The sequence below is a fragment of the Eptesicus fuscus genome, chromosome 10 (assembly GCF_027574615.1).
Source record: "Eptesicus fuscus isolate TK198812 chromosome 10, DD_ASM_mEF_20220401, whole genome shotgun sequence".
Classification (NCBI taxonomy): domain Eukaryota; kingdom Metazoa; phylum Chordata; class Mammalia; order Chiroptera; family Vespertilionidae; genus Eptesicus; species Eptesicus fuscus.
Genome location: NC_072482.1, coordinates 84561601 through 84582783, shown reverse-complemented (window position 1 = coordinate 84582783; position 21183 = coordinate 84561601). Strand labels below are relative to the sequence as shown.

Sequence of the window (21183 nt, the reverse complement as noted above, 5' to 3'; positions counted from 1 at the left end):
GATCAAGCCCGCAATCCAGGCATGTGCCCTGAGACTAGGAATTGAAACATGACCTCCTGGTTCATGGGTCAATGCTCAACCACTGAGCCATGCCAGCTAGGTCCTTGCTCTTTTCTTTAGGCTACTAATTTAGTGAACATGTAATGAAAATGACCCGCAATGTCCTCTAGCTTACGATTTGAAAGAAGGCGTCTATAGGCAACAAGCATGTCAAATTAAAAGGCTAACATGGGCCAAATAAATGAGGCATGTGGCCCTCAGGCCACGAGTTTGACATGCTTGATCTAGAAGGACAATGAGATGATTCAAGATGATCTGGGAGAAATTCAGAAAGCAAAAAAATATCTGAGCTGAATTTTCCTCATTATAGAAGGAGTAAATCAAAACTTCAACAAATGATGTTAACACTTTTAAGATCTTACAAGTACTGGAAATAATGTAAAGCTTAGCAAATTTGATCCAGCAGTAAATTAAAAGAATAGCATATTGCAACCAAGTACAGTTCATTCCAGGAAGGAGAGAATAGTTTAATATGAAAACGTTTCTTAATGTAATTCATGGCATCAATATGTAATAGAAAAGAACCACATAGTCATCTGACCACAGATGCTTAAAAGCTACTTGATTTAAGATTCAACATCCACTCTCTAGTCTCTGTCCTCCAAAAAATCCTAAGTAAATTAAAGAAAGGTTACTTCTCTGATTTACAAATCCATCTCAAGGCAAGAGCTAAAAGCATAAACAGGAAAAGCATTCCCACTAAGGTCATGAAGAAGGCAAACTCGTCCATTATTACTTAACAGTGTGTTCTAAAAGTTTAAGCCAATGCAAAGAACATGAGAGAAAAACAATAGAAAGGCATGCTTTCTGAAAGGAGATAATGATATCCATTACTAGAGGATGATAAAACTGTTTATTTGGAAACTACTTTGTCCATGACATAAAATTAAATTTACTTAATTTTAAGAAATATTGGCTAAATACCTACTAAGTATCTACCACTGTTTTAAGTACATCACTGAACACACATGCACAAAAACCCAAGTCTGTATGGAATGCAAATACTAGAGGAGGGGCACAGACAATGAACAAAATAAAAAGTGAAAGCTAAAACAAAAACTAGAAAAGTGAATATAAAGTTCTAACAAGGGGGCAGTGTGGATGAATACCTGCATGCAGTTTTAAATAGGAGGGTTAGGAAAGTCCTCACCAAGGTGGCACTTCAGTGATGCCCTAAAGGGAATGAGGAAGCAAACCAGGAAGTGATCTGGGGAAAAAGAGTTCCAGGCACAGCAAGTAACCTGAGCAAAGGACCTAAGGGGAGAGTACATCTGGCATGTGTTAAGAACAGTAAGGGGGGCCACGTAGCTGAAGGGGAATAAATAACAAAGAAGTATGAGGAGGTGAGGCCAAAGTAATGTTAGGGGTCCAGATCACCCGGGACTCTGTAAGGCCACCGTCAAGCTTTTCTTTGATGGCGTGAGAAACAGTGGAGTATGGCTTTATTCTATGAAATGAGTACAGGATTGAGATGATCTGATTTGCATTTTACTAGGTTCACTCTGGCTGGGACAGAGGTAGAGAAACCAGTTTAAAACAAACAAACAAAAAGCGATAGCAATAATTTAGATGACATAGTGGTTTAACACCAGGTATTGTCAGTAGACGATCTGTTAATTAAAAGAATGGCTCTGTGGTGGAACCCCCACACTCCTGGTACTCATGCCCTTGTGAGGCTCCCTCCTCTTGAGAATATGCAGGACTTGTGACTTTCCTCTGGTCACAGTATGTTAAGGTGACAGGATGATGTGATCACACCTTCTGCTGGCTTTGAAGAAGCAAGCAGCCATGTTAAGAAAACGACACGGAAAGGACAACAGGTGGCTCCTAGGAGTTGAGGGCAGCCTTCGACTGACAACTGACAAGGACTTCTTAGCTCTGGGCAGCAAGAAAACGAGACCCTTAGTCCTAAATCCATGAGGAAGTAATTCCAACAATCTGTGAGTTTGGAATCAGATCCTTCCCTAATTATATATATGAATGAGAATTATGTAGGGTGACCAGTAACAAAAAATAATTTATTTATATCAGTAATAACCAATTAAAATATTACCATGGAGAAATATATTAAAACTAGAGGCCCGGTGCACGAAATTCATGCACGGGGGTGGGGGGGGTGTCCCTCAGCCCAGCCTGCACCCTCTCCAATCTGGGATCCCTCTCACAATCCAGGACTGCTGGCTCCAAATTGCTCACCTGCCTGCCTTCCTCATTGTCCCTAACTGCTTCTGCCTGCCAGCCTGATCACCCCCTAACCACTCCCCTGCCAGCCTGATTGATGTCTAACTGCTCCCCTGCCAGCCTGTTTGGCCCCAACTTCCCTCCTCTGCCGGCCTGGTCACCCCTAACTGCCCTTCCCTGCAGGGTTGATTGCCTCCAACGGCCCTCCCTTGCAGGCCTGGTCCCTCTCAACTGCCCTCCCTTGCAGGCCTGGTGCCTCCCAACTGCCGTCCTCTGCTGGCCATCTTGTGTCCACATAGGGACAGGATCTTTGACCACATGGGGGCAACCATATTGTGTGTTGGAGTGATGGTCAATCTGCATATTACTCTTTTATTAGATAAGATAGAGGCCTGGTGCACAGGTGGGGGCCAGCTGGTTTGCTCTGAAGGGTGTCCCGGATCAGGGTGGGGGTTCCCTTGGGGTGTGGGGTGGCCTGAGCAAGGGGCCTGTGGTGGTTTGCAGGCCAGCCACGCCCCCTGGTGACCCAAGCAGAGGCTCTGGTATCTGGAATTTATTTACCTTCTACAATTGAAACTTTGTAGCCTGGAGCAGAGCCAAGCCTCCTGCTCGCTCCGTGGCCGGCAGCCATTTCTTTAGGGGTTTATGTATCTTCTATAATTGAAACTTTGTAGCCTGGAGTGGAGGCCTGGGCTGGCCAGGGTGTGCAGAAAGCTTTGCTTCTTCAATTGCCAGGGGCAACCCTAGCCTCCTGCTCTTTCCAGCTCCGTGGATGCTGCCATTTCTGTTTGGATTTGTTTACCGTCTATAATTGAAACTTTGTAGCCTTGAGTGGAGGCTTAGGCCGGCAAGGGCAGGTGGAAAGCTTGGCTTCCTCCATTGCCTGGGAAACCCAAGCCTCCCTCCTGCTCTCTGTAGCTGTAGCCATCTTGGTTGGGTTTATTTGCATACTTGCTCTGATTGGCTAGTGGGCATGGCTGGTGGGCGTAGCTTGTGGGTGTAGCGGAGTGGTGGTTAATTTGCATATTACTCTTTTATTAGGTAGGATAGCAAAAAAGATAAAAGATAATAAGAAATTCACAGGACCTATATAAAGAGAGCTACAATTTATCATTGGAGAATGTAAAAAAATTCAATAGAAAGACAGCACCTACCAGGATGAGAATATTAAATATTATAAAGATATACATTATTTTCCAATTCAGTTATGAATTAAATGCACATTGTGTAATAACTTAAAAATGTAAGGTTTTTATAGAGATCAACAAAATACCTCCACTAATAACCTAAAATAAATCTTTAAAAGAGAATAATAAAATTAATAAAGATAGTGCCCTCCATGGTCCCGGATCTGTCTCTTGCTTCATCAGTATTTGGATGGAATAGAGACGATCCTTCTTCCAACCTCCAACTACCCTCCAGCGTCTTATTCAGTCACCACCTTCAGAACCACCTCCGGGACCAGCCAACACACCGTTGTTGTTTTTTCTACCTTAACTCCTTCTTGCTTAACAACCATGAGCTCCCAAATTCATCAATTATTCCACCGAGGTAGAGGCTGCAGTAAACCACCTGGCCAACCTGCATCTGCGGGCCTCCCACACCTGCCTCTCTCTGGGCTTCTATTTCCACCTCCACGATGTGGCTCTCAAGGGCATGGGCCACCTATTCCAAGAGTTGGCAGGGAAGCACTAGGGCTCTGAGCATCTCTTAAAGATGCAAAATATTTAGTCTCACAATAGCTCTGTGGGAAAGGTAGAGTCACACTCCATTTCATATATGAGAAAACAGAGGGCTGGAGAGGTTAAGAATCTTGCCTAACATCACTCTGGCAGTGTGGTTTCAGAATCCATGCTCTTAACCACTGGGTGATGCTGCCACATACAGTAGGTCCTCGGGTGATGTCAGAGACCCGTCCCTATGGCAAGACGTAACGCGATTTTCGCCGTAGTGGGAACCCACCTACATAAGCCCCTATGTCACTCACATGGAGCACAGACACAGCAGCAATGAAGTGAAACAGTAAAAAAAATTAAAAGAAAGATAACAACTCCTGACCTTTACTTGTGGTAAATAATAATAAAAAACAAAAGCACATCTGTACATACATCGAAATGATGGGACTTTTTTTATATATAAATAAATGGGAGATGGCGACGTAACCACTAAAGGACATATGTCGAGTCTGACATAACCCGAGGACTGCCTGTACTGGGGAATGTAACATACAGCTACAAAAGACATAAGACCTCTATGGAAAGAAAAACATTTTAATGGCAGTAATTAAAGAACACAACTTAAATGGAGACATTTGCCATGTTTACAGATTGGAAAGCTCAGTATTATAAAGATGTCAATTCATTCACTATTGTTATATAAATTCAATCCAAGTTAATTGAAATCCCAGTGGGCTAGTTTGTGTGAGAAGCTGATCCTAAAATTTATGTGGAAAGAAAAGGACTAAAAGTAGCCAAGATATTTTTGAAAACAAAGGGAAATAGAATTTCTCCCTCAGTTATTATAAATTATTACAGAGCTGTAGTAATTAAAATAATGTGATATTTATACAAGGATATATAGAAAACAGAATATTCAGATTTTTGTAACACACTAAAGAATCATATATGTATGTATGCAAAGAGATATGTAGCTAAGCTAATGTTCTATGTGTAGCAGAGTTGTTTATAATAGCCAAAACTGGCCCTAGTCGGTTTGGCTCAGTGGATAGAGCATTGGCCTCCAGACTGAATGGTCCCAGGTTCGATTCTGGTCAAGGACATGTACCTTGGTTGCGGGCACATCCCCAGTAGGGGGCATGCAGGAGGCAGCTGATCGATGTTTCTCTCTCATAGATGTTTCTAACTCTCTGTCCCTCTCCCTTCCTCTCTGTACAAAAATCAATAAAATATTTAATAGCCAAAACTGGAAAACCGGACATAACTCAAATGTATTATTAATAGCATAATACATAAACAAAACACAGTATATTTATACCATGAAATATTATACAGCAATAAAAATAAATTCATTGAAATGTATGCAACATTAATCTTAGAAAACATACGGCTACAGAGAAAAGGTCAAACATGACAGGATATATAGTCAATTGTACCAATAATATAAAGTTGAAAAAAACAAAATTAAAATATATTGTTCAGGAATACATAACTAGGTAATAAAAATATAAAGTAAATAAAAAAATATAATGTAAATACCACAAAAGTCAAAATTGTGGTTATCACTGGGGACAAGGGAGGGAGTCATGATCAAACAAATGCATAGTGCTAGTTCTCTTTATTTACTTGGTTGGGATTAAGTGGACATTTATTTTACAACAAATTGTTAAGCTGTATGTTTATATTTTATGCAAGATTTACATTTTTAATATTTCATTTAAAAAATTAAGTGTTATACTAGGGTAGGTAATGGGGAAAGACATATCACTATACCCATAAGAAGTATACATGTGTATTAAACCAATGAACAAATTCAGAATACTAATAAAACAATGCATACTTGAATATTAGATTATGCATAAAGATTCTTGTAAGACCTGATAACAACTAATGCCATTTAACATTAAATTATGCAATTGTATAATAAACAGATCTTAATGACTCATTAATTATACCAGCATATTTGTATAAGCTAGCAGCTAGTGTAAACATGAAAAGAAAAGTAACTTTAAGATAATTTTATTTCTTTAGCCTAACCATAATATTAAGGCTAGGTTTACAAAGTGAACAGATTATTTTACATACACTAATCTAAAAAAAATGATGTCTCAAAATTTACATATTACTGAGGCTTATAAGCAATAAATTGTAAAGTTCAATTTTTTTAGTTCCAAACCAAATTTCCCCAAGTTATGAAAAAAGATTCTGCTCCTTACTTCTCACATAAAGCAAGCTGTTTATATCAAGAAGTATTCCAAAGAAAGTAAACAATTATCTAAGGTGAATCCAAATTCATGGATAAACTAAATTTTAATGGTACATTTTTGTTCTTTTATGAACAGAGACAAAGTATTAAAAATAATTTAAACTACATTTATGTAAAGATATCAGCAGTTACACAGGCAAATTTCAGAAGTATTTGTGTGTGTGTGTGTGTGTGTGTGTGTGTCTTTCTCAGGATACCGTTAAAAATAGATTAACTTTGCCCTGGGCGGCATTGCTCAGTGGTTAGAGCATCGGCCCAAGAACTGAAGGGTCCCAAATCTATTCTGGTCAAGGCCATGTACATGGCTGCAGGTTCCCCACCCCAGTTGGGGTGCATGCAGGAGGCAACCGATTGATGTGACTCTCTCACATCGATGTTTCTCTCTCTCATCTCTCCTCTTACCCTCTCCCTCCCCCCTCTCTAAAATCAATAGAAGAAATACCCTCCAGTGAGGATTAATAAAAAAAGTAGATTAACTTTATCCCTGGCTGGATAGCTCAATTCATTAGCGCATCTTCCGGATGTGCCAAGGTTGCAGGATTTTGTGCTAAACATTAAGACTCAAATTGCTCTTAAAAGATAATATATACATATTAAGAATATAACATTAATATTAACTTAAACTGACCCTACAAATTTTATGAGATAGTTTTATGTTTTGTAAATATTATCAAATATATATATACTAATTAAGAGCTTCTTATGTGCTACAAAAATGTTCCTAAGATGTTTCATTGTATGACCCCAAATAATTTACAAACATCCAATTTATCACTGTAGCACTACAGTCATCTGCATAAATTGTTGATGCTTCCCAGCAGACATCAATGTATCTTTGAATATGCACCAATAAGCATAACTAGCATAATCTAGAACAGTCCTGGGCTAGATTGTTCTATTATCAATTGGTCAGGATGTGAGGTGCACCAGCTCACACCAGCCATGTTGTGAGCCCTCTGTAGGTTCCCTGTCACTGCTGCCTGGAGGAGAGTCCACCGTGCCCTAAGTGAGCCATCATGCCAAGAGTTCTGCAGTTGAGCCTGAGGCCCTGATATTAACAGGAAGATACAGACCTTGTTCTGCCTCAGATGCAAAGGGCGCCTCCCAATCTAGTCTGGAAATGGGCATTTTATATCACTGCAAAGCTAGATTTTGAAATACAACACACTGTATAATTTATCTATCTTTCCCCTCCCCCTCTTTCCAACTCCTTACCCCTAGGTGATTTAAAAACTGCAAAGTCATGATGTAAAGGTCGATAATTCCTTATCTTTAAACCTTAGGACAAAGAATTTAGAATTTTTCAGCAACAAAATATAGTACGTGTGGACTCTGGATCAATACCTCAGAATCAAGCACATTAATATTTCTTTGGGAAAAGATGTTTATATTCAAATCTGTCAGGTTAAATAGACACTATAAAGTTTTACATAATTTCAGATAAGATTAGGTACAGATAGAAAAATACATTATAAAAAAAATTAGTTTTTTAAAACTTTTTTCTGAACTTCAGAATTTCAAATCAGAGATTGTGGCACTTGAACCAGATAATGCCAGTAGGCAGTCTGACTCCACAGTCCTCATTACTACTATAATGCATGACTCAACTACTGGTATATGTATCAACAATGGAATGGCAAACTTTCTAGTGTAGGATAGCTTGACTCCATTTGGATATTATGAGAAAGCGCCCACTATGAAAATTAATGTATTTTATTCCCAGGAGCATTTCACCTCTTGGATTGCTTAGTACATGACTTAAAATCCTATTGTTAGATTTTTTGCCAGAAGAATGATAAAAATACTATTCTATAAAAAAATGCAGAAAAGGAAAGAAATTCATTCAATATATCAATAGCAAGAGGCCAAAATCTATGTTCTATCATTACAAAACTCAGACACATACTTGTTATGCAAATGGAGGTTCTACTGAATGGATTTTTACTAATATTCCTCATCACAGGTTGCTATATGATGTATCTGATGTCCTACACAGAAAGTTAAAATTTAATGTGAAATTCATTTAGAGATAAAGTGCACATGATCCAATGAATTATAACAGCTGCAGATTTTTTCCTATCTTCTTTGAACTATTAATGAATGGTTAAATGAAGCGCAGCTATTAATGAAAAGTTTCAGTACAAGATCTATAATATATATGTTTCAGTACAAGATCTATAATATATACTACTACCAGAGAATTCTCATTTTAGAAAAGTAATTGCTTTATTTCTTAGATAGAGCATTCTCCCTGACCCACTCCCTCATGCCCCAAAAATTTATTTTGCTAGTAGAAAGAAGAAAAAAATCACAAACCTAGGAAAATTTCTTTAATTCAGCTGCTTTTCAAGGTAGTAATTGGTAGATAAGGAAGCAAGTTATATGTCTAAATATGACCAAAAGATTAAGAATTTATGCATCTCTATAGTCCAAACAAACACTTCTACTTCCCCCCTTATCCCAGCCATTTGAACATGCTAAATAACATCTTAAGAAACATACACTCAACCAGAAAGATTTAAAACTTGGGAAACTGAAATTACTAGTAAATAATATGATTAACAGAAAAGAGCGGAATGTGGGCCTCAAGATAAATCAGGTTTTTCTGAGCCTCTTTCAATACTGTATTATGGCAGGAGTCCAATCTAATACCAACCCAGGAAGCCCCAGTTGACTCCTGAGTAAACTGAATAGTCTGCAAAATGTCTCTAGTAAATCTAACAAAAATGGAAGACATTGTAATAATATAGAACCTAAATGTGGACAATGGCCTTAATATAAAAACCTAATGACTATAATTTACTTCATGTGTAATATTACAGGAAGATAAATTACCTTTAGATATGCTTTAAAGTAGTGTATTTTAAATATTTTTGGAAGTATATAGAGCATACTTTTTGCATGCTTTTGCAACACTGAAATATTTCTCAAGTAAAACTTAGCACCTTACCTCAGGCCAAAGATATGTGATTGTTCATAGTTGAATAAAGAACGGATCTTAGCTTCAGAATTCAAAATTATAAGTCTATCAATAATATCCTGAAAAAGAAAGCCTTTGAGTAAGACTGTGCTTGACTGAAACCATTTAAAGAAAATCAAATCAACAAATATTTATTTAGGTTTGTGGTTCTCAAATTTGGCTTTACATTTTAATCACCTAGGGAGCTGTTAAAAAAAAAAAAATGCCCAAGTCTCATTCCTAAAGATTCTGAATTAACTGGTTTAGGTATAATATGGACATTAAGATTTGTGAAAGTTCCTGAAATAAATTATCTAATGTTTAACCAAAGTGAAGAAATACTAATTTATATTCCACTAGAGGTCCAATGCACAAAATTTGTGCAAGAGTAGGACTTCCTTCCCCCAGCTGCTGGCACTGGCTTCCCTCTTGTACCTGGGACCCGGGCTTCCCTCGCAGCCCCGGCTTTGTCTGGAAGGTTGTCCGGAAGGATGTCCAGTCTAATTAGCATATTACACTTTTATTGTTATGGATTCCAGCTTATGAAACCAGTTAAATACTGATTAAACTGCTACATATGTAAATTACTTTGAAAAACAAATATGAAATCTTCAAATGCGAAGCATGAACAGATTTGAATAGTTTTATCTAGTAATGATTTGAGATTTTCTTGATATATAATCTGTCTATGTAAATCAGTGGTTTCCAACACTGTTTAAACATTGCAATCACCTAGGGAACCAGATGATTGATAGATAGATAGATAGATAGATAGATAGATAGATAGATAGATAGATAGATGATAGATAGATAGATAGATATCCAGGCTCTATCTTAGAACAACTAAGTTATTATTAGTTGGGGTATGATTTTGGCATTAAAATTATATATTTTAATTATATATTTGGCATTATAATTCTTTTAAAAGCTCCCCAAGTTGTTGCAATGGGTAGCCAGGCATAAACATCACTGATGCACATGTAGGGAAAACCTGATGACCTTCGTGCCACCAGTTGTCCCAAACATTGCCAATTTCAGCCTACCACACAATTGTGAGCACTCTATAAAAGCCTTTCTTCCTATAATGCCCTCCTTTTGTATATATCTTTGGGTTCAGGCCTAACAAATTTATTCATAAACAAACACTTGTTTCTCAAATTGCTCATTTTCCTAACCAAGAAACTTGCTTCCCTCCAGTGTGTTTAAAATCAAGATAATTATGTGACCAATAGGGCAAAGAAGGAAGGTTTTGCTAGGGAGTAAAGTCACATAATATATACTGATGTCTATGTGAGTGATAGAACAAATGTTATCAAATAAACCATAGTGAGTTTGTTAGGAGGATGTAATAGATAGTTCAAAATCACATTTAAAAAATACTGATCAAAACATAGTAAAAACCAGATTGTATGTAAACTTACCTAGTAAAAGTTTACACCTAACACTTAGGAATGCATTTACCATTCTACAGTTATCTTGTAAAAAAGGTGTAAGTAATATTAGCACAAGAACTTACAATCATCAAATATTAAATAAACTGCCTTAATAATCAAGAATAAAAAGATTGAGATCTTAAAATAATGTGTCATTACTGTCTGCTGCTTTAGCTGGACATTCCTTGTTTCAAACATTGTGAAAGAATACAATTCATTCATATCCCCAGCTTCATATTTATAGTCTCATTACTTTCCCCACTGCTTTCTCCCTCTCTTGACTAACTTCCCCACTCAGACAGCCCTGATTTAGCTCTGGTGACAGAGCCACAGAGCTCTCCTTGACTTTGCCCAGGCACCTGGATGCTATCAAGTAAGTAGTTGTTGCAGTAGACACATGGAAAAACTTGTATGCTATGTAGTTCTTCAAACAGTATTTATTCAAATAGGTACAGACTTTTAGTGCTTAATATTATAAAATTTAAGAAACGATCTACTATCACTTTTTTCCATCAAGTTCACAGAGTGATCTGGAATCGATCATGTATCACTAGCTTTCTTTTGCCTAAGAGGAGGGAGACTGCCAATGAGTTCTGTGCATAGCAGTTTCTGAAAGGAATATTATAGATTTCTCTTTATTCACAGGGTACTGGTACAAGTGACTGAAACTGGAATAGTCATCTCATTACTAAATTCAGACTATTTAATAGCTAATGATACCTAGTGACTCCAAAGTTCTAGCTCTGGATCTAAGTACTAGATACTGTAAGAATAAAGAAATACAGTATGTATTACCAACAAGCTAATGGAAGAATAGATTACAGCCATCTATCAGTGACAATGCATTTTCAGAAAACAAATGCTACAGTAAATAATTTCTTCTTCAAAGGGGACTGCATTGATGGATCACCACTTAGGGAACAGAACGCAACTCCCGGGAAGCCTGCCTTATGGAGAACTTCAGTTTCTAAGCACTGCAGCGCGTGTCAGGGAGGCAGTCACCTCAATCAGCAGCTTCCCAGCAACAAGCTAGTACAAGAAAGGCTTGGGATTCACAAAAATAGTCTGCAACTCTGTCTTTTTTAAAGGATATTATCCAGCTTGAGAATATATTCAATAAGCCTTAGGCTGAAATGAGACCAAGACTAGAAAAACGAAGAGGAATATATCTTCTATGTAAATAATACATTTGAGTGCCTACCCTGTGTACACTTGTCTCAATGACCATGTGTGTACTATCTGTCCCCTTTCACTTAAGAAAGGGCCAAGTGAAGGGTGAGAGTGGTCAATCATAATGCCAATATCCCTGCACCTGCACTATCAGGAGTGGCTTGTGACTGGTTAATCCCTGAACATCCGTAAACAAACTTGGTCTGTTAAGGAAGGTGCTTCCTTGGAATTATTCAAAGCGGGGAGTTTCTCTGTCCACTCTGGCTGTTATAACAGAATCCCACAGACTGCGTACCTTATAAACAACAGAAATCTTATTTCTCACAGTTCTGGAGACAGGGAAGTCTAAGATCAAGGTGCCAGAAGATTCTGTGTCTGATGAGAGCCTACTTTCTGGTTCATAGACAGTTATGTTTCCACATGGCAGAAGGGGCCTAACGCAGAAGTGAGCATGACTGTGCATAAAGGAACCCAGTTTTAGCAAACAAAACTGTAAATAATTATGAAGAAAAAAAAGAATGGGCAAGGGATTCCTCTGGGGCCTCTTTTTATAAAGCACTAATCACCTTCTAAAGGCCCCCCCTCAAATAGCATCACATGGAGAGTTAGGTTTCAACGCAAGAATTGAATATTCGGTCTACAGCAGAGCGGTGGAGGAAAATGCCCCTTTTCTGTTTGGAGGGATAGTGAGTTAAATCCTGACATTGTTCCCACCCCAAAAAAGATGTCAATGTCCTAATTCCCAGAACCTATAATTGTTACCCTATTTGGAAAAAGGGTCTTTGCAGGGTAAGTAAAGTAAATTAAGACCATCCTGGGTTATACAAGAAAGACAAAGAGAGATTTAAGGCAGAAGAGGAGAAGGCCTTGTGAAAATAGAGGCGGAAAGTAGAGTTATGCAGCAACAAGCCACAAAATGCTACAACACCCAGAAGCTGGAAGAGGCAAGGAAGGCGTCTCCCCTGGAGCCTTTGGAGGGAATGTGGCCCTGCTGACCTCTTGCTTTCGGACTTCTGGCATCCAGAACTGTGAGAGAATAAACTTCTGTTGTTCTAAGCCACCCGGTTTATGGTAATTTGTTATGAAATCTCTAGGAAATTAATACAAGGGGAGACGGTGAAGATGTCAATATGGAGTAACAGGTAGTCCCATGTCCTCTCCCATTGAGAATGCCATCTGGAGAAGAAGAGCTTCCTAATGATAATTACAGCAAACAATTATTTAGCAGTTATCTGCCAGGCAGTGATTTAACATTTTATGTTTCACTTAATTCATTTAATTGTCATAACAAATAGGAATGTTATTGCTCACTTTTACCAGGAAAAAACCAAGGTCTAACTTGTCCAAGGTCACACAGCTTTTAAGGGGGCAGAGCCAGAAATCTAATCCAAGCAGTCTGTCTTCAGAAAACAAACTTGTAACAACTACACTATGTGATGCCTTCCAATAAAGCCACAATGGAGAACACAAGACAGAGGGGAAGGGAAGTCCAGGAAAGGAGAGCACGCAGGAGAGACCAGAGGAGCCTGAAGGGAACCAGAAGCAGTACCACAATCACAGAGGAGAGGACAATAAGGACTGGATCAACCGTGCCACATGCCGCAAGGTGGTAAATTAAGTTCAAGGAAAGACGGGCACATAAGTGGCTAATTATAAAACTACTTTAGAAACACAATGATGCAAGTAAGCACAAGTCAAAATTGACACACTTCAAGGAACAGAGAATATAAAATAAAAGTTGAATGAAAGAGTACCTATTTTTATATTCTATTCATATAAATTATCAAAAATTTCCCAAAGTAGAGCAAGTTTAAAAAAATTAAAATGTTTAGAGTTAACAAGAATTAAAAGTATTTAAAAGAGCAAAACTGTGTAAAAATACACCACCACACAGGACAAGTGACCAGAAAAATAAAAAGTAAAGATTAATAATGGAATTTCAGTATTAACCAAATAATTCTTTACTAATGCATATATACATATTTATGTGTGTTAATCCAAAAACTTACCCTAAGATGATGAACTAAATATCTCTGGATGATTAAAACAAGCCCATCTGGGAGCAAGATTATGAAATAAATCTCAAATTAAATAAATATGTATATACTGCCCTCATGGGGCAGTTAATATGTAGTTCATTAAAATATAAGGAGAAAACATATTGCACTCCTCGAATACAGCTTATTCCTAATTATCCTAGCCAATAAGAGAGCAGCACTGGTGTGACTAATAACATGATAAGTCACCTAAAAATCATTCATACACACATGTTATTTGTGCCAAATCTCTTTCCTTGGGGAGTGTTAACGTTGTATTTACTCCGATAGGTGTTGCAACTGTTAGGTGGCCTGGATCAAAGATTCCATTGGCAGATAATTCAGAAACTGATACTCCATGAGTAAGTAAATCAGTATTTAAATGTGTTCCTTTTTTCCTGTCATTTTTTTTCTGTCAAATTGCTTTTTCACTACAAATTTCCAAAAGTATCATCTATAAAAGGGAAACGTTAAAAGAAGATTACTTACAATAATACATGTGGGAACTTCACGAAGAGAATATTCTGCTTTATTAGGAAGATCTTGATTGCCGACCAGCTCATAAATAGCAGGGTAAGATAACAAGGTCACCAACCCTAGAAAAGACTGGGGGAAGGGGGGGAAGAAGAAAAAGTCATTAAATGGCTCATTTTCTTCAACCACATCCACAGAAGAATCATTAGTGTAAAGTTTTATAGCAGTATGACTGCAAGAATTTTTTAAATAAGCTAAATTAATCCACATAAGTGTGAAAGACATACATGTATGATAAGAACAAAATAGTTAACATTAACAATAATCTGTGTTGACAATGCGTAAGAACGATTCTAATAGAACAACCTTGAGAGTTGGAAAATACTTTAAAATATCATGTAACTCTTGAAAAGTGTGGTTCTGAGAAAAAAATATTAAATGATCCATATTTCTCATTCTTTGCATTTGTTATATCTGATGTGTAAGAAAATACCAGAGAATAATACTTAGGATCTCTGGAGCAAGAAAATAAATTCTATGTATTCTTCACTTAGGTCACAAAGCCATCTTTATCCTTTAACTACATTCACTGGAAATCCAACTACCCTAATTGTAATTAATTTTTTAAAGCCATGGCTTTTCCCATCAAAATCAGCTCATTTTCTGGTGCAATCTTCCCAAGTTAATCTCTCCATGACGTTTTTAAGCTCCCAATCTCATTTTGCCTTATTCAAGACAACCTGAATACTTTTTCTCAGGCACATTTCATTCTTTGGATCCTCTGTGCAAAAGCATGCAGTGGTTGCCCATCACTAAACATCAAATCTAAACTCCTTTCCATGACTTTCAAGGCACTTTACTAATTGACCCTCTCTTCTCTCAGTTTTAAAAGCCCATTATTCCTCAGCATGAAGTCACCACTTCAGTCAATCGAATCTGCCTGTGGTCTTTTTCTTTTTTAATATATTTTTATTGATTTCAGAGAGGAAGGGAGAGGGAGAAAGAGATAGAAACATCAATGGTGAGAGAGAATCATTGATTGGCTGCCTCCTGCACGTACCCCACTGGGGATAGAGTCCGCAACTGGAATCGAACCCGGGACCCTTCAGTCTGCAGGCCAAAGCTCTTTCCACTGAGCCAAACCAGCTAGGGCCCTGTGGTCTTTTTCAACTGACTGCCATGTAAACAAACTTTTATTACCCAGGAACATGCTCCTCTTACCCTCCCACATACTCATTATTGCACTTCATGAGCTTTCACATCCTTTTTTTCTAGAAGGCTTTCCAATTAACTCTATCCACCTCTAGAAGCCCTATATTTTGCCAATACTTACATGTTAGTTTGTATTGTATTAATTGCACTAATTTGTAACTATTAAATTTCCTGCTTGTCATTTTTAAAATTTTTTACAAATTGAGTAAACAAATTTTAGATATAATATTTTACCATGAAAAGCTAAAGATTTATGTTTTTCAAAGATAGCATTATCAGATTGAGGATTGAATCTGATGAGTTTTATAAATGGGTATTAAATTTTCTCAAATGCTGTTTCTACTTCTATTGAATCATTGGATGAGATTTCTCTTTATTCTGTTAATATGGTGAATTAGAGTTTCATTTTAGAATGCTAACCATTTTGAATGGCTGGGATAAACACCACTTGATCATAATGAATGATCATTTTACATATTGCTATATACAACTTGATAATATTTTGTTAAGTATTTTTAAGTCTATATTCATCAGAAATATTAGTCTGTGATTTTCTTTTTTGGTAACATTTGTCTCATTTCCATGTCAGGGTTATGCTGGCCTCATAACACAAGTTAGAAACTGATTTCTCTATCTTTGTTTTCTGAAAGAATATGTGTGTGATTGGTACTTTTTCTTCTATAAAGTTTCATAGTATTCACTGGTGAAACTATCTGCTTTTCTTAGCCAGAGGTTTTTGATAACAAATTCAATTTCTTCAACTAAATATGTAGCAATTTAGATTTTCTGTTTTATATTAAGTCCATTTTGGCAAGCATATTTTTAAGAAGTCTGCCATTTTTATCTTAGTTGAATTCATAACATAAAGCTAATCATACTATTCCATTATTGTTCTTTAATATCTGTCCAATCTTCAGTGGAGCACAAACTGATACCTGTCCTTGGGCAAATATAAGTGTTAAATCTAGAATCTCAAGCAGTACGATTCTCTTCAACTGTATTGACTCCCCTCCATTTCTTCTCTGTTTATTGCCATTCCAAAAAAAATCAACTTATTTTTAAGTTATTTTTCCTGAGTTTGATTTTTAATTTATTTTTCCCAAGTTGTGTTTTCTACTGGAGGGGACTAGTCCACCAATACAGAAAGCAGAATTTCTATTTTTTGTTTTAATTTTGATAATTTTATGATACCATTTCAATGAAAATTTCCCAGGGTATCACAAAGTCAAAGTCAGGAATCATCATTTCATTTTAGTAAAACTATGAGAACATGTTAGATATGTAGAAGTCATCCTAATATATAAAAGCCAGGGGCCATCATGACCAAAACAACCATACAGACGACCGAACAACAGGCTGTGTGGGGCAACAAGGGCGGCAGGGTGGGTTAGTGAGGGACGACCAAATGACTGAACAGCAGGCTGTGTGAGGTGACCAGGCAGGCAGGGGGGCAGGTTGGGGGCGACCAGGCCGGCAGTGGGGCAGTAAAGGGTGACCAGGCCAGCAGGGGGAGGGGGGGGGTAGTTAGGGGCGACCAGGCTGGCAGAGGGGGCAGTAAGGGGCGACCAGGCCAGCGGTGGGGGTGATCAGGCAGGCAGGCAGACGAGCAGTTGGGATCCAGTAGTCCTGGATTGTGAGAGGGATGTCCCAGATTGGAGAGGGTGCAGGCTGGGCTGAGGGATCCTTTGGTCCACAGGCCAATACTCTATCCACTGAGCCAAACCAGATAGGGCACTGACAATTTTCTATTAGATTTGAGTTTAACAGCAAAAACCTTTCTTACTGCTTTTATTTTGATTGGTTGGTTTTTGTGTCAGGGGTTTTGTGTATTTGCTTGTTTTGTAACATGCTCTGGTGTTTATTACTCTTTATTATGGAAGAAAATGTATAATAAAAATATTATGAAAAATATCCTTCCAAAAATAATTCCCAGAGAACAGTAGTATTTCTACCATTCACGAAATTTACTGTGAATTTTTTTTAATTTAGAAATGAATAAAAGGAAGGAAAAAAAATTAGGAAAAGCTGCTGATTGTAATTGAATAAAGTCTGGATAAATTAATTTCTGAGAGAAACACTTAAAATCTGTACATTATTAAATAAATCGAATCATCTCTTACCTTTTGACAGCTTTGGTCAATAGGATCCACTGGAGTGGCTCTGGGATGGGTTACTCTAACATCATCTTTTCCACATTCCAGATTGCTCCATAATTCAGTTATAAGTGCATTAATGAACCCTAAAAAGAATTGTTTTACATCATATTTATAGTATGCTATTTCTTTGGATTATGGAGGAAAGATACAATTATCCCTCTAACTAGATTGGTTCACATTGACAAAAGATACATACTAGGTGTCCTGGTTAATAATGGTGGATTTTTTAATCAAAGAAAACACGATAATTTCAAGAGAAACATCAAAAGTGCTTTATTCAAAGTAATGTCCATCACTAGCTACACATTTCCCTCATCTTTCAGGTAATTTGTGGATACCGTCCGAATAGAACTTTTCTTGTTTTGAGGAAAACCATTCAGAGACCCAATTTTCCACTTCTTTGTATGTTTTGAAGTGCTGCTCAGAAAGTGCATGTGCCATCGATGGGAACAAGTGGTAATCTGAAGGAGCAAGGTCTGGTGAATACAGTGGGTGGGTTAATACTTCCCAGACAAGATCTTTTAATGTGTCTTTAACTGGTTTTGAAGTGTGTGATGGTGCATCATCATGAAGCAAAATTACTTTGCCGTGTCTTCTAGAATATTCTGGTTGTTTCATTATCAAAGTGTGGTTCAAATTGATTATTTGTTGTCGGTAGAGATCAGTATTAATGGTTTCACCTGGTTTTAGAAGCACATAATACACCACACCTTCCTGATCCCACCAAACACAGAGAGCATTGTCTTCTTTCTGAAGCGATTTGGCCTTGCAGTCAATGTTGATGGTTGACCTGGATCAATCCATGATTTTGTGTGTTTGGGATTCTCAAAATAAATCCACTTTTCATCGCCAGTCACAATTCGTTGCAAAAAAGACTTTCGTGCCATTGAAGCAACATTTTACTGATGACTTTTCGGTTTTCCATTTGTCTTTCATTCAGTTGATGTGGCACCTATTTTCCTTCCTTTAAAATCTTTCCCATTGCTTGTAAATGATCGAAAATTGTTTGCTGAGCAATGTTTATCTTTCTGCAAGTTGTTTTTTAGTTTGATACGCATCTTCATCCAATAATGCTTGTAATTGTCGGTCTTCAAACTTTTTCGGTTGACCTGGACATTCTTTGTCTTTCACGTTGAAATCATCACTTTTAAAGCATTTAAACCAGCATTCACAAGTATCTTGAGATGGATCATGTTCACCATAAGCTTCCCGAAGTATTCAGCAGCCCTTTTCTTCAAAATAAAGTAATGAATTATAACTTCCCACAAATGCTTTTTTTGGCACGAAATTTGACATTTTTAAGTGTAAAAATATCAATGATGTTAACACCTTCAGAAAATTTGACATATGAAGTTTTGAAGCTTGTTGTCAATACAATAAAATAGCATACATATTGAATCGCATATATATCAACATATGTGTAACTCCATCTATTGAAAAAAATTCACATTATTAACCAGTACACCTAGTAACCTCTAACCTTGGTAGAAATTATATTTGCTATTGTTAATTACCTTTATACCTCATTAACATTAAACTATAATGTTTAAATTCTGAAAGATTATTTTTCTATAGAACTGAATCATATAGAAATATGTAAAACAGAACATCGAATCATCAAATCAGTAATTTTATAGGAACGGCATTCAAGAAGAAAGTGTCCACTCAGTATAAAAAAAATATACAGGCTCTGAAACTGAGGATTATCAGGGTTAAACTACAAAGCTGACAGCTTATCGGTGCATATCTTTAGAAAAATCCAAGTGTTGCCATGAAGTATTAATGGGATCATTTCTAAGAGTTCCTAATATAGTACCTAGGACATCTTAGGAACTCAATCTGTAGGTCTTCCTTCCTTTGTCCTGTGAAAATTTGCATTTAACCCTCTCATGAAAAGTTTGATATTGTGAGGCTCAGAAGTTTAATTACTTAACCAATAGAGAAATCTGAGATAAATCTAGTCTTCAAATGATTTCATTAATGTGCCCTGAGGACTTAATAAATTGGATTTTATTATAAATAGAAGAATAAGTGGTTCAGCTTAGCACAACTTTTCCCAGGAAACATTTGTCATAATAAAAGAAGTTCAAAACAGTTCAGTCAAAAAACATTTAAAATATGCTATAAAAAAATATTTTCATTTAATAAGAGAATCAACAGTGATCACTGATGTTATGATCCAACTCTAAGCCTTGAAAAATATAATCATAGCATCTCTAGTAGAGATTACATCTTGTCTCCAGTTCAGAGTTCAGATAATCTTAAGATACAACATCTTAAATTCCCAATATTTGAACTTTTTAGAAATCTAATCCACAGTGGATAATACCTGCCGACTGCAAACTGCAAAGACAGTGGTGAAAGTTAAGTGGTGACAGGAAAGTTTTCAAGAGGGAAGAGGAAAAAGGGAGTGTGGAAATGATATCTATATATATCTATATATACCGGTATAAAAGCCTACTATGCAAATTGTCCCTGATGGAGATGACCAAGAGACCGAGCACTTGCGATGATGTGCGCTGACCACCAGGGGGAGGCGCGGAACAAAGAAAGGCCCCAGCCAGCAACTGGCAGCAGGGGAAGGGAGGCCCCGGCCAGCAGCTGGCAGAAGATGAGGACAACTTCTTAAAGCATCAAATATTTTTCAGTTTAGTTTATGATGTGCCATTGTTCTGAGGAAAGAGAACAAGTATGTATATAATTCACAGGAAAAGAAAATCCTAGTAGGATTTCCTTTTCCTAAACCTTGTTCATGGATTGGTAGAATCAACATCATTAAAATGTCCATACTACCCAAAGCAATCTATAGATTCAATGCAATCTCCATTAAAATACCAACAGTATATTTCAAAGACCTAGAACAAAATCTCCAAAAAGTCATCTGGAATAAAAAAAAGACCCCAAATAGCTGCAGCAATCTTGAAAAAGAAGAACAAAGTTGGAGGGATCACAATACCAGTATCAAGCTATATTACAAAGCCACTGTTCTCAAAACTGCCCAGTACTGGCTCAAGAACAGACATATAGACCAATGGATAAGAACAGAGAACCCAGAAATTGATCCAAGCCATTAGGCTCAATTAATATTTGACAAAGGAGGCAAGAGCATACAATGGAGTCAAGACAGTCTCTTCAATAAATGGTGTTAGGAAAATTGGACAGATACATGCAAAAAAATGAAACCAGACTTACATCATACACCAACTTACATCATACACAAAAATAAACTCAAAATGGATAAAGAACTTAAACATAAGATGGGAAACCATAAAAATCTTAGAGAAATCCACAGGGAGCAAAATAGCAGATATATATTGTAGTAATATCTTCACCGATACAGCTCCGAGGGCAATGGAAACTAAAGAGAATATAAACAACTGGGACTACATCAAAATAAAAAGCTCCTGCACAGCAAAAGAAACCATCAACAAAACAACAAGAAAGCCCACTGCATTGGAGAACATATTTGCCAATGTTATCTTTGATAGGGTTTAATCTCCAAAATTTATAGGAAACTCATACAACTTAACAAAGGAAGATAAACAATCCAATCAAAAGAT

At 37.0% G+C, this 21183-nt stretch overlaps 1 protein-coding gene across 2 annotated transcripts in view; it reads right to left on the bottom strand.

The window, feature by feature from the left end:
• TBC1D32 (TBC1 domain family member 32) overlaps window positions 1-21183 on the bottom strand; it is a 131345-nt gene that overhangs the window by 44855 nt on the left and 65307 nt on the right. For both annotated transcript variants that reach the window (XM_054722529.1, XM_054722530.1), the window contains exons 20-22: window positions 17588-17706; window positions 14271-14387; window positions 9134-9222 (exon numbers count right to left, since the gene is read on the bottom strand). In XM_054722529.1, the coding sequence (XP_054578504.1) occupies window positions 9134-9222; window positions 14271-14387; window positions 17588-17706 (325 nt within the window). The remainder of the gene's footprint in view (window positions 1-9133; window positions 9223-14270; window positions 14388-17587; window positions 17707-21183) is intronic.